This window comes from Hypanus sabinus, chromosome 15, assembly GCF_030144855.1.
Source record: "Hypanus sabinus isolate sHypSab1 chromosome 15, sHypSab1.hap1, whole genome shotgun sequence".
In the NCBI taxonomy this organism is placed as follows: domain Eukaryota; kingdom Metazoa; phylum Chordata; class Chondrichthyes; order Myliobatiformes; family Dasyatidae; genus Hypanus; species Hypanus sabinus.
Window position 1 is genome coordinate 427,928 of NC_082720.1, and position 15,174 is coordinate 443,101.

A 15,174-nucleotide genomic window follows, 5' to 3' on the forward strand; every position below is an offset into this window, starting at 1 on the left:
CCCCATCTAAACCCTTGGAACTAATCAAGTGCCAATCAATATTAGGGAAGTTAAAGTCACCCATGATAACAACCCTGTTATTTTTGCACCTTTCCAAAATCTGCCTCCCAATCTGCTCCTTGGTATCTCTGCTGCTACCAGGGGGCCTATAGAATACCCCCAGTCGAATAACTGCTCCCTTCCTGTTCCTGACTTCTACCCATACTGACTCAAAAGAGGATCCTGCTACATTACCCACCCTTTCTGCAGCTGTAATAGTATCCCTGACTAGTAATGCCACCCCTTCTCCCCTTTTCTCCCCTCTCTATCCCTTTTAAAGGACTGAAATCCAGGAATATTGAGAATCTATTCCTGCCCTGGTGCCAGCCAAGTCTCCGTAATGGCCACTACATCATAATTCCATGTGTGTATCCAAGCTCTCAGTTCACCACCTTTGTTCCTGATGCTTCTTGCATTGAAGTACACACACTTTAGCCCTTCTACCTATTACCTTTACACCCTTTATTCTGCTTCTCTTTCCTCAAAGCCTCTCTATATGTTGGATCTGGCTTTACTCCATGCACTTCTTTCACTGCTCTATCGCTCTGGGTCCCATCCCCCTTGCAAATTAGTTTAAACTCTCCTGAACCATGCTAGCAAACCTACCAGCAGGGATATTGCTCCCCCTTGAGTTTAGGTGCAACCCATCCAATCTGTACAGGTCCCACCTTCCCCAGAAGAGATCCCAATGGTCCAAAAATCTAAAACCCTGCCCCCTGCACCAACTCCTCAGCCACGCATTCAACTGCCATCTCCTCCAATTCTTACCATCACTATCACATAGTACTGACAGCAATCTTGAGAACCCCACCTGTTGTCTGCTATCTCTCTGCAGATATTGGTCCCCCTGTAGTTCAGGTGTAACCTGTCTCTCTTGTACAGGTCCCACATTCCCCAGAAGAGGTCCCAATGATCCTGAAATCTGAAACCCTGTCCCCTACACCAGTTCCTCAGCCATGTGTTCATCCTCCAGAGCCTCGCACTCTTACCCTCACTGGCACGTGGCACAGGTAGCAATCCTGAGATTACCACCCTTGAGGCCCTGTTTTTTAACCTCCTACCAAGCTCTCTATACTCACTCTTCATGACCTCTTCATTCTTTCTTCCTACATCATTGGTACTGATGTGTACCGTGACATCTGGCTGCTCACCCTCCCACTTCAGAATGCTGTGCACACGGTCAGAGACATCCCTGACCCTGGCACCTGGGAGGCAACAAATCATCCGGGAGTCTCAGTCATGACCACAGAACCTCCTGTTTGTACCTCTAACTATTGAAGAACCCATTATAACTGTGTCATTACCCTTATTACATGCTTTTCCCAGCTGCCTTTGAAATCTCAGCTCCACATCTTGGCTACTATTTGGAGGACTATATATGATTTCCATAATGGTTTTTTCACCCTTGCAGTTTCTTAACTCCACCCACAAAAAATCAACGTTCTCAGACCCTATGTCACCTGTTTCTGAGAATGTAATTCCATCTCTTACCAACAGAGTCACACCACCACCTGTGCCTCCCTGCCAGTCCTTTCAATATAAAGTATATCCTTTGATGTTAAACTCCCAACTATGGCCTTCTTTCAGTCATGACTCAGTGATGTCCAAAACATCATACTGACCAAACGCTAATTGCGCCATGGGTTTGTCCATCTTATTCCAAATGTTACATGCATTTAAGTACAGCTCCTTCAGTCCTGTAATCTTCGACCTTTTGAATTTTGCCTCTTTGGTACAATTTAACTCTTTGCTCTATCTGCATTTGTACCCAATTATTGGCTTGTCCTTCCTTACATTCATGTTGCATCCATCAGCTACTTGTAAACCTGCCGCTCATCCTCAGCTCTATCATCCTGCTTCCCATCCCCTTGTCATATTAGTTTAAACCATTCCCAACATGTCTTAAGAAGACAGGATGAGCGAGCAAGGGGTTTTCTCTTTGGAGGATGTGATGTGACTTGAAAGAGGTGTACAAGTGGCATAGATAGAGTGACTAGCAGAGACTTTCTCCCAGGGCAGAAGTGGCTAATACAAGAGGGCATAATTTTAAGGAGATTGGAGGGAAGTATAGGGGGATCTCAAAGATAAGTTCTTTACACAGAGAGGCAAGTGCCCTGCCAGATGTAGTGGCAGAGGCAGACACATTGAGGGCACCAATGAAACTCTTTGACAAGCATATGGATCATAGAAAAAAATGGAGGCTTCTCTGGGAGGAAGGGTTAGGAGGATCTTAGAGTAGGTTAAAAGACTGGCACAACATCATGGCTTATACTGTGCTCTACTATTTTCTGTTCTTAGGTGCTTGGCCAACATGGACTAGTTGGGCCTGTTTCCAAGCTGTATTACTCTATAGCACGATGATGATGATGTTGGTGGTGCTGATGAAGGACTGTGATTTCTTTCCAATTATCTTGCTTCACTGACTACAGCTGGCCTTGATCTCCTTGGTCAGTGCCTGTTGTTACTGGCCAATGGTTCCCCAGGCAGTGAGGCTGACGTAAGCAGATGTGACCAGTGGTCATATTGACAAGTCATCTACCTGTAGGCAGGATTCTATAAATTCATCCAGAGTCACCACACCATCTTTGTTTTGGTCCATTTTCTGTAGAAGGAAAAATATTAATGTTCATGAAGAGCTGACTCTATAGGGTTCACAAAGAATTAGCAATAATCTGTTCCAAGCAAGAAGCAGCCACAGTCAATTTTTAAGTTATGATCAGGACAATATGCAACCTCCAATGGAAGTCCACATCACTTCCCAAGGAAGTGCTGCTGCTCCTTGTACATGACAGTGGTTGCAATCTGGAACATACTGCCAACTGTTGAGGAAAGGTCTTCTTGCATCATTTGAGAAGCATCTGAACAAGTAGAAAGCTACAGATCAACTGCTTGGAAATGGGATCCGTACCAATGGATATGATGGTCGCACTGACATGGTGGACCAAAGGGCACATGTCCCTATTGTGTGCCTTCAACAACTAGACAAATAGATTGGAATAGACCAAACAGAAACAGGCACATATCTCCCTGCTGGGGCAGGTCAGATACCAGAACCACCAGCAAGGTGGCTGAACTAAGACCCATGGGCTTGAGGGCCCAAGTTATAGAGAGAGAGGTTGGATCTTTATTCCTTGGAGAATGAGGGGCAACCTTATAGATATGTTTAAAATGATAGGGTGTATGGTAACAGTCTTCCCCCTGGGTAGGGAAGTCCAAAACCTGTGGGCATCGATATACGTGAGAAAGAAAGATTTGAAAAGGAAACTGAGGGGCAACCTTTTCATTAGAGGCTGGTGAGTAAATTGGGGAAGTGGTCGAAGTAAGTACAATACGATAATTTAAGAAACACTTGATAAGTACATGGAGGGGTGGGGCTTGGAGGATTGAAGGAAATTTGGACTAGCTGGGTAGGCACTGTGATTGGTATAAATGGCTGATATCTGCGCTGTTCTGCTCTGTGGCTCTGGGATCCACACAGCAGCATTGGATATGGTCAAATATGGGCCAACAGTGTATTTGGGCTCTGGGTACAAGGAAGCAAATCCTCCTTAGTAACAACTGCATTCAGCACCAGCTGCTGTTGCTTCTTCTGAATTAGAAGGCAGTCTGGTATAAACTCACACCATATTGTAGGGGTGTTACACTATCCCATGGGCAACGTCTGATGACAAAGCCTTAGCACAGTTAGCTGATCACTGCTGGATGAAGCAGAAGACCCAGACATTTTGACAGCTTGTGACCTTGAGATGTCCTAAAATGTTCATGGTGGGTGAATACTCTGCTCCTACCACAATCTGACACCACCTGCTGAAATCAGTGCCCCAATGGTGCTCAGTGTGAATACAGGGTGTGTGCCTCCTTCCCACTTGACACAACCACAATACATGACATGTACTAAACCAAGGTCAGCATGTCCGAGATGAATAATCAACACCCATGACTTGTATCCCTCCTGAAAACGGAGGGTTTCTTCAGAAACAGGTCCTACCTGAAAGAAGACATCCACGTGATGCCTGGGAGCATCGGCCTTCAGCACAGGGTAGGTGTACTTCCCCATCATGTCGTAGATGGCCCTCACAATGTCTGTCATCTCCTGCAGAGTGAGCAACATGAACAGCTCACCACCTCCTCATACAGACCCTCCACACCACTCCCAGCACCAAGTGCCCAAACACCTCACAAGGCCTCGCTGCCTTCGCCAGCCCCAACAACAAACAGGTACATAAGCGCACTGCCCCACATTTCCACCACCACAGGCTGCCTGTACTCTACGGATTCACCCTGCCTTTATCATACTGCTACCAGTCTTCACACAGCCCCCATTCTGGGTGTCTATCCAGTCCTTGCTTCTCTTTAACTTCTACATCACCTGTACTGTATATGAACTTGCCCCTTGTATACCCTGTATCAATATACTAACCAGCCATTGTACACCTTGCATAGTATATCAGTATACCAGACCACACATGGTAGATCCCATCTCCCTGGCTCTATATTCACATCTGGACAATCTGGACACCTACTGTACGTCAGATTCCTACATGTTGACTTTAGCTACGTCTTCACCTACCAATCAGTCCAGGGTCAGTTATGTGCTTTTCATGTGAGATGTAGGAAGTGCAACCAGCTGCAGCTCCTTATGAACTGAATTAGGAAATGGAGCTGCAGTGCGATGACCTTCGGCTTATACAGGAGAATTAGTGGCTGATAGATAAGAACTACAGGGAGGTAGTCAGACCTAGGTTGCAGGAGGCAGATAGCTGGGTGACTGTCACAAAATGGAAAAGGGATAGGCAAATAGTGCAGTAAGTACAGAGGGGCACTGTGGTAGTGGGACCAGGGGACCATAGTTGTTAGCACAAAGCTATTACAGCTCAGGCATTGGAGTTCAGTTAAATTCTGGTTTCTCTATAAGCAAGTTTGTACATTCCTTCCCATATGCATGTGGGTTTCCTCCGGGTGCTCTCATTTCCTTCCACAGTCCAGTCATTGTAAATTGTTCCATGATTAGGATTGTTGTGTCGTATAGCTTGAAGGACTGAAATAGCCTGTTTTAAAAAACTACTTCCTTCAGTAATAAGCATACTGTCTGATACTACTGGGGGAGCGGTGACCTACAAGGGGAAAGCCACAGTGACCACAGTCTGGTTCTGTGCTCAAACGGGAAAGGATGCGAAGAAGAGTGCAGTGGTGATAGGGATTCAATAGTTAGAGGTCAAGACAGAAGATCTGTGGACATGAAAGAGAGATATAAATAATATGTTGTCTCCCTGGTGCCAGAATCAGAGATCTGGTTCACAGCCTTCTAAAGGCAGAAGGTGATCAACCAGAAGCTGTGGTGTATATTGGTCCGATGACATGAGTAGGAAAAGGAATGAGGTCCTGAAGAGAGAATATAGGGAGCTAGGTAGAAATGACCTAGCTCCCTAGGTCATGCATGACCTCAAGGTTAGTAATCTCTGGATTGCTGCATGTACTATGAGCCAGTGAGGTTAAGAATAGGATGAATGGATGGCTTTTGAATTAATGTAGAGTCAAAGTTTTAGATTTATGGATCACTAAGATCTCTTCCGGGGAAGACATGACTTGCACAAAAAGGACGGGTTAGACCTGAACTCAAGGGGGATTATGTCCTTGTGAGCAGATTTGCTAGAGCTGTTAAGGAGGGTTTAAACTAATTTGACAGGGGAATGGGAACCAGAATGATAAGGCGGAGGATGGGTCAGTTGGTATACAAGTAGGTAAAGTGTTTACTGAGACTGTGAAGATGGATAAGCAGTTGATATTGTGGTCATTGGGATGTGTGGAAGGTCTGAGCAGTTCAACAGTAAGGATAAAGTAAAAGGGAAGGAAAGTGCAGGAATGGTTACAAAAGTCTCCAGAATAAAGAAAACAAAAAGTTAACAAAGGGATAAAAATTTAACTTCCAATAAAAAGGGTAAAAATTGGAAAAGGTGTTATATTTGAATGCATATGGAATAAGATAGTGAAGCACAGTTACACACTGACATCACAGAGTCATGGCTGAAGGGTCACAGGTGGGAGTTTATCATCTAAGGTCAAGTCAAGTCACTTTTATTGTCATTTTGACCATAACTGCTGGTACAGTACATAGTAAAAATGAGACAGCATTTTTCAGGACCATGGTGTTACATGACACAGTACAAAAACTAGACGGAACTATGTAAAAAACAACACAGAGAAAAAAACTACACTAGACTACAGACCTAGGATACACATTGTATTGAAAGAACAGGCAGGTGGAGGAGGTGTGGTGGCTTTGTTGGTTAAAAAAAAACAATAAAATAAATCTTCAGAAAGAGGAGGACATAGCATCATTATGTGTAGAATTAAGAAAAAGCAATGGTAAAAATACTGATGGGAGTTATATACAGGCCTTCATACAATAGCTAGGATGTGGTGTACAAATTACAACAGGAGATCGGAAAAGCAAAGGGCAATGTTGTGGCGACCCATTTCCTGGCACATCCGAACCGGCTCACAATTAGCCAGCGTTCTGGCTAAGGGAGATAGCCTTCGGGGGTTTGCAAGCACAGAGCTTTGGAGCTTCTGCGCCACGGGGGGCAGGTTGAGGGAGGCTTAAAAGCAAGGCTGGGTATTTCGAATAAAGTTTTTCTTTGACTGCAGTTACCGACTCCGTGTCGTAATTTTAGCGCTGCATGTAGCACACCGCTACAGTTGGTGACCCCGACGGTCCAAACGATTTTTGGACCAGAAATGACCGACGCCACCTCTGTTCATGCGGTTTCGTTGAAACTGCCGGGTTTCTGGACACCGCAACCGAACCTATGGTTCCAGCAAGCCGAAGCCCAATTCCACGTTTGCCGGATCACCTCAGAAGACACCCACTACTACTACGTGGCGAGCTCCCTCGACCAGGACACAGCGGCCCAGGTCGCGGAGTTCGTACAGTCGCCCCCGGCAGACGGCAAGTACACGGAATTCAAAGCCCTGCTCCTCAGGACTTTCGGTCTCTCACGGCGCGAGCGGGCTGCCCGTTTACTGCACCTGGATGGCTTGGGAGACAGACCTCCATCGGCTTTAATGAATGAGATGGTGTCTCTGGCCGATGGACACACACCCTGCCTCATGTTTGAGCAGGCATTCCTGGAGCAGCTGCCCGAGGACATACGCCTGCTGCTGTCCGATGCGGATTTCAGTGACCCCCGGAAGGTGGCAGCCTGGGCGGACTTGCTGTGGAACACCAAAAAGGTGAGCGGGGCGTCCATCGCACAGATCACCCAGCCAAGCTCCCAGCAGCAAACAGTCCAGGCCCGGCCGCAGAGCCCACCAACCCCCGGCCCAATGAACACTGGTGCTTCTACCACCAGCAGTGGGGCGCAGAAGCCCGCCGTTGTCGCCCGCCCTGCAGGTTCCCGGGAAACGCCAGGGCCAGCCGCCACTGATGGCTACAGCGGCTGGCCATCGGGATAGCCTTTTGTACGTGTGGGACAAGCGGTCAGGACGCCGGTTTTTGGTCGACACCGGTGCCGAGATCAGCATTTTACCTCCGACGAGTTACGACACCCGCAGCAGGGCACCGGGTCCCCCCCTGAGGGCCGTGAACGGCAGCACAGTAAGGACCTACGGCACCCGTCAGGTGCAGCTACAGTTTGGCTCCAGCCAGTTCACGTGGGACTTCTCACTGGCCGCCGTAGCCCAACCGCTCCTGGGTGCGGATTTTTTGCGGGCTCACAGCCTACTGGTCGACCTGCCCAGGAAGAGACTGGTACACGCCGAGACCTTTCAGACGTTCTCCCTGGGTGCAGCCCAGTTGCCAGCTCCTCACCTCGGCTCCATCATGCTGTCCGACAATGACTTCACCAGAGTCCTGGCGGATTTTCCTTCGGTTCTGGCACCGCAGTTCACAGCGGCCATGCCCCGACGCGGCGTACAGCACCACATCCCGACCCCACGCCCGCGCTTGGCAGCTTCCCCCGGACAAGCTCCGTCTGACTGGTGAAGGAGGAGTTCAAGAGGATGGAGGAATTGGGGATCATCCGGTGGTCCGACAGCCCATGGGCCTCCCCCCTGCACATGGTGCCCAAAGCGACAGGAGGCTGGAGACCGTGCGGCGACTACCGCAGGCTGAACGAGGCTACAACACCGGACCGCTACCCTGTGCCGCACATTCAGGACTTTGCAGCAAACCTGCACGGCGCACAGATCTTCTCCAAGGTAGACCTCGTCCGAGGGTACCATCAAATCCCGATGCATCCTGACGACATCCCCAAAATGGCTCTCATCACCCCGTTTGGCCTTTTCGAGTTCCTCCGCATGCCGTTCGGCCTGAAGAATGCCGCACAGACGTTCCAGCGGTTAATGGACGTGGTGGGACGGGACCTGGACTTTGCGTTCATCTACTTGGACGACATCCTCATAGCCAGCAGCAGTCGTCAGGAGCATCTGTCCCACCTCCGTCAACTCTGTGCCCGACTGAGTGAGTACGGTCTTACAATCAACCCCACCAAATGCCAGTTTGGACTCGATACCATTGACTTCCTGGGCCACAGGATTACTAAAGACGGGGCAACCCCTCTGCCTGCTAAGGTAGATGCGGTCCGCCACTTTCCCCGACCCACCACGATCAAAGGCCTTCAGGAATTCGTAGGTATGGTCAATTTCTACCACCGTTTCCTCCCTTCAGCTGCCCGGATCATGCGCCCCCTGTTCGCCCTGCTGTCCGGTCCGGGCAAGGACATTACCTGGGACGAGGAGTCCGCCGCCGCTTTCGTTCAAATGAAGGAAGCTTTGGCGAACGCTGCAATGCTAGTACATCCCAGAATGGACACCCCTACCGCCCTCACAGTGGACGCATCAAACACGGCAGTCGGTGGGGTGCTGGAGCAGCTCATCGCAGGTCGCTGGCAACCCCTGGCATTTTTCAGCAAACACCTGCGGCCACCTGAGCTCAAGTACAGTGCTTTCGACCGGGAACTGTTGGCGCTCTACCTGGCAATCCGGCATTTCAGGTACTTCCTAGAAGGTCGGCCCTTCACCGCGTTCACGGACCACAAACCGCTTACCTTTGCGTTTACGAAAGCGTCCGACCCCTGGTCGTCCCGCCAGCAATGCCAGCTGTCCTATATCTCTGAATACACGACGGATGTCCGGCACGTCTCGGGTAAGGACAATGTCATGGTGGATGTGCTCTCTCGCCCTACCGTTCATGCCCTTTCCCAGGGGGTAGACTTTGAGGCACTGGCAGAGGCACAGCAGGCAGATGAGGAGATTCCAAGTTACAGAACCGCAGTCTCCGGTTTGCAGCTCCAGGACCTCTCCGTGGGCCCGGGTGAGAGGACCCTACTCTGTGACGTTGCCACCGGCCAACCCCGTCCCGTCGTCCCGGCACCTTGGCGGCGACACGTTTTCGACTCCATTCATAACTTGGCGCATCCCTCCATCCGGACAACTGTCCGGATGGTTTCCAGCAGGTTCGTTTGGCACTGACTCTGCAAGCAGGTCAGTGAATGGGCCAAAACGTGCATGCACTGCCAGACGGCCAAGGTGCAGCGGCACACCAAAGCCCTGCTGCAGCAGTTCCACCTCACCCGCCGGCGTTTCGACCACATTCATGTGGATATCGTGGGCCCCCTGCCAGTGTCGCGCGGAGCGCGGCACCTCCTGACTATTGTGGACCGGTTCACAAGATGGCCAGAGGCGGTCCCACTCACCGACACCACCTCCGAATCTTGCGCCCGAGCCCTGATCGCCACCTGGATATCTCGCTTTGGTGTACCAGCCCACATTACCTCCGACAGAGGCGCCCAGTTCACCTCCAGCTTGTGGTCAGCTATGGCCAGGCTTTTGGGGACTCAGCTGCACCACACCACTGCCTACCACCCACAGTCGAACGGACTAGTGGAGCATTTCCACCGTCACCTGAAGTCGGCTCTCATGGCCCGCCTGCGAGGAGCTAACTGGGCGGACGAGCTTCCCTGGGTCCTACTTGGCATCCGCACAGCGCCCAAAGACGATCTGCACGCCTCATCGGCCGAGTTGGTGTACGGTGCGCCCCTGGTCGTCCCCGGGGAGTTCATACCAGCCCCAAGGGGGCAAGAGGAAGAACCCGCAGCAGTCCTGGGCAGACTACGCGAGAAGCTCGGTAACCTGGCCCCCATACCCACTTCGCAGCATGGGCAGAACCCAACCTGCGTACCCAAAGACCTGCAGAACTGTAAGTTTGTGTTTGTACGAAGGGGCGGGCATCAGCCACCGCTACAGCGGCCCTACAAGGGGCCGTTTACGGTGCTCCGGAACAACGGGTCCACGTTCGTGCTGGACGTTGGGGGGAAAGAGGAGGTTTTCACGGTGGACCGACTCAAGCCGGCCCATGTGGACCTGGCGCAACCGGCCGAGTTTCCGGCACCGCGGCGCAGAGGCCGACCTCCCAAACAGGTTCTGGCCCAGACTGTGGACACTGGGGGGGTGTATCGCCGGTTCTGGGGGGGTTATGTGGTGACCCATTTCCTGGCACATCTGAACTGGCTCACAATTAGCCAGCGTTCCGGCTAAGGGAGATAGCCTACGGGGGTTTGCGAGCACAGAGCTTTGGAGCCTCTGCGCCACGGGGGGGGGGGGCAGGTTGAGGGAGGCTTAAAAGCAAGGCTGGGTATTTCGAATAAAGTTTTTCTTCGACTGCAGTTACCGACTCCGTGTCGTAATTTTAGCGCTGCATGTAGCACACCGCTACAATGTTATGATAGTCAAGCAGGTAGATTAGGAAAATTTGGTTGGTGTTGGATCCCATGAGAATGAATTTGTCGATTGCATGAGAGATTTTTTTTAGAGCAGCTTGTGGTGGAGCTCATTAGGAAAATGCAATTCTGGATTGGCTGTTGTGAAAAGAAACAGATTTGGTTAAGGGAGCTTAAGTTCAAGGAACCCTTAGGAGCCAGTGATCATAATGTGATAGAATTCACCCTGCAGTTTGAGACGGAGAAGCTAAAATTGGATAGTTTAGTATTACAGTGGAGTAAAGGGAACTACAAAGGCCTAAGAGAGGAATTAGCCAAAATTGATTGGAAGGAGACATTAGCAGGGAGAATGGTAGAATAACAATGGCTGGAGTTTCTGGGAGCAATTGAAAAGGTACAGGATAGATTTATTCTCAAGAAAGGATGAGGTAACCATAGCTGACAAGGAAAGTCAATGACTGTATATATAAAAAAAGAGGGGGCATATAATATAGCAAAAATAGTGGGAGTCTAGATGATTAGGAAGATTCCAAAAACCAACAAAGGGCAACTAAAAAAGCCACAGGGACAGAAAAGATGAAATAAGAATGTTAGCTGACCAATAATTTAAAAAAGGGTAACAAAATTATTTGCAGATACATAATGAGTAAAAGAGAGGTGTGAGTGGATATTGAACCATTAGAAAATAACGCTTGAAAGATAGTGATAGGGGACAAAAAGCTGGTGGATGAATTTATTAAGTACTTTGCATCTATCTTTATTGTGGAAGACAACACTCTGAAATTCAGGCATTTGCTGGTAAGGGTAGAACTAAGTGCAGCTATTACTAGGGAGAAGTTGTTTGGTAGGCTCACAGGTCTGAAATTGGATGTCACCCGGAACAGGTTTCTCAAAAAGGTTGCTGAAGAGACTGAGAAACATTAGTTTCAAGGAACACTAGAATCTGGTTTACACAGAACATAGTATATAGAAACTTACAGCACATTACAGGCTCTTTGGCCCACAATGTTGTGCCCATCATGCAATCTACTCTAGAAAGTGGCAACAATTTCCCTAGTGCACAGCCCTCTATTTTTCTAAGCTCCATATACCTACTGAAGAGGCTCTTAAAATACCATATTGTATCCTCTTCCACCACTGCCATCGGCAATGTGTTCCATGCACTCACCATTCTGTGTGAAAATCTTATCCCTGACATCCCCTTGGTACCTATTTCCTTAAAACTATGCCCTCATGTTAGCCATTTCAGCCCGAGCAAAAAGCCTCTGGCTATCCACATGATGAATGCCTCTCATCATCTTATACACCTCCATTAGGTCACCTCTCATCCTCCGTCACTCCAAGGAGAAAAGGCCAAGTATATGCAACCTATTCTCATAAGGTACGCCCTCCAATCCAGGCAACATCCTTGTAAATCTCCTCTGCACTCTCTATAGTATTCACATCCTTCCTGTAGTGAGGTGACCAGAATTGAACACAGTACTCCAAGTGGGATCTGACCAAGATCTTATATAGCTGTAACATTATCTCATGGCTCTTGAACTCAATCCTAATGCCAACACACCCTATGCCTTCTTAACAACACTGTCAACCTGTGCGGCAGCTTTGAGTGTACTGTCAACATGGACCCCTAGATCTCTCAGATCCTCCACGCTGCCAAAATTCTTACTATTTATACTATATTCTGTCTTCAAATTGGACCTACCAAACTGAAGCACTTAACACTTATCTGGGTTAAACTCTATCTGCCACTTCTCAGCCCAGTTCTGTATCCTATCAACGTCCTACTGTAACCTCTGACAGCCCTCCACACTATCCACAACACCCCTACCTGTCATCACCAAACTTACTAACCCACCCTTCTACTTCTTCATCTAGGTCAGTTATAAAAATCACAAAGAGGAGGGGTCCCAGAACAGATCCCTGTGGAACACCACTGGTCACCATCCTCTATGCAGAATACGAACCATCTACCTTCTGTTGGCAAGCCAATTCTGGATCCATAGAGCAAGGTTTCCTAGGATCCTATGCCTCATTACTTTCTGAAGGAGCCTTGCATGGTAAACCTTATCAAATACCTTAATGAAATCCATATACACTACATCTACTGTGGTACCTTCATCAGTGTGTTTTGTTAGAACTCAATCAGGCTCGTAAGGCAGAACCTGCCCTTGACAAAGCCATGCTGTATATTCCTAATCATATTATAACTCTTCAAATGCTCATAAATCTTGCCTCTCAAGATCTTCTCCAACAACTTGCTCACCACTTAAGTCAGACTCACTGGGTCTGGGTTAGTTTCCTGGGTCATCTCTACTCCCTTTCTTGAACAAGGATACAACATTTGCAACCCTCCAATCCTCCGGTCCTTCTCCCATCCCTACTGATGACACAAGGATTATCGCAAGAGGCTCAGCAATCTCCTGCCACGCTTCCCACAGTAGCCTGGGATAGATTTCATCTAGCCCCAGTGACTTATCTAACTTAATGCTTTTCAAAAGTTCCAGCAGATCCTCTTTCTTAATATCTATATGCTCAAGCAATTCAGTCCATTGAAAGTCATCCCCACAACTACCAAGGTCTTTTTCCTTGGTGAATAATGAAGCAAAGTATTTATTAAGTACCTCTGCTACATCCTCAGACTGCATGCATATGTTTGCACTATCACACCTGATTGGTCCTATTCTCACACAGCTCATCCCCTTGCTCTTCACAAAATTTTAGAATGCCTTGGGGTTTTCCTTAATCCTGCTCACCAGGCCTTCTGATGGCCCCTTGTGGCTCTCCTAATTCCATTCTTCCTAGCAACCTTGTAATTTTTTACAGCTCCAACAATGCCTAGTTTCTTGAACCTTTCGTAAGCTTTTCTTTTCTTAACTAATTTTCTACATCCTTTGTGCACCATGGTTCTTTAACCTTACCATTCTTTCACCGCCTCAATGGATCACACCTATGCAGTATTTCCTAAACATTTGCCACATTTCTGCTATGCATTTCCCCAAGAACATCTGCTCCCAATTTATGTTCACAAGTTCCTGCCTAATAGTATCATATTTCTCCCTACCCCAATTAAATGTTCTGTCAGAATGCAGGAGCAGGGATTTAATTGCAGACCCAGTACTTAGCACACAATGATATTAATTGAGTAACAAATCCCAAGGTGCAAACAAAATCAGTGGCAAAGTTCAGGCACAGATCAAAACATTCAGAGAAATCTAAAAACCAGAGTCAAGAAACAGGCAGAGTTGATATTCAGATAGACAAAGTACAGCTACAAATACTGGAAAGGCTCAGGAAAGGCACAATCAGGCAACAAACAGGTGAAAACACAGGACTGAAGCACACTGAGCAATAAACAGAGAGGCAGATGATCGGTGGAGCACAATGAGACACGGGTGGCAGCAATACAGATAATAATGAGAAATAGGTAAGAGGAGCAGTACTCAGTAATATAGGGGCCAGAGTAGGTGTGGGGACAGGAGTACATGGGGCATGAAAACAAACGAGAGCACATGGCAATACAAAACCACAGAATCACAGCTAGGGGGAAAACACACAAAAAGACAAAGTTCAACTGGAGGTACTGACAGTTTTCCCAAATTGTCTGTTCCTATCCCTCTCCAGTGCTATGGTGAAGGAGATAGAATTGTGGTCACTACCTCCAAAATGCTTTCCCATCGAGAGATCTGAAACCTGACCAGGTTCATTTCCCAATTACAGGTCAAGTACAGCTTCTCCTCCAGTTGACTTATCTACATATTGCACCAGGAAACCTTCCTGAGCACACCTAACAACCTCTACCGCATCTAAACCCCTTGAGCTAAGGAGATGCCAATGAATATTAGGGAAGTTAAAATCTCCTATTACAACCCTATTATTATTGCAATGTTCTAGAATCTGCCTCCTATCTGCTCCTTGAAATCCCTGTTACTATTGGGGGGGTCTATAAAAAAACCCAGTAAGGTTATTGCCCCTTTCCTACTTTTGACTTTCACCCACAGAGACTCAGCAGACCATTCCGCCATGATTTCCTCCTTTTCTGCAGCCATTGCACTATCCCTGATTAGCAGTGCCATGCCCCCACCTTTTTGCCTCCCTCCCTGTCCTTTTTGAAGCATCTACCCCTGCATACTCAGCAGCCATTTGTAATCCTGAGACATCCAAGTCTCTGTAATGGCCACAATGTCACAGTTCCACCTATTAATCCATGCTCTAAGTTCATCTGCCTTGTTTATGATCCTCCTTGCATTAAAATAGACACATCTCAAACCATCAGGATGAGTGCATCTTCGCCCTAACGTCTGTCTATCCTTCCTCAAAAACCATCTCTACTTGTACTCCAACCTCCCCATCCTCTGCCTCTTCACTTCAGTTCCCAAACCCTTGCAAATCTAGTTTAAATCCTCTCCAACAGCAT

General features: G+C 48.1%; 1 protein-coding gene across 1 annotated transcript in view; it reads right to left on the bottom strand.

Annotated features, from left to right (window-relative positions):
• The window catches only part of LOC132405280 (Kv channel-interacting protein 1-like), a 320,304-nt gene that overhangs the window by 77,841 nt on the left and 227,289 nt on the right, over positions 1-15,174 (bottom strand). Inside the window, exons 6-7 of the mRNA XM_059989963.1 lie at positions 4,028-4,132; positions 2,579-2,641 (exon numbers count right to left, since the gene is read on the bottom strand). Coding sequence (XP_059845946.1) covers positions 2,579-2,641; positions 4,028-4,132 — 168 coding nt within the window. The remainder of the gene's footprint in view (positions 1-2,578; positions 2,642-4,027; positions 4,133-15,174) is intronic.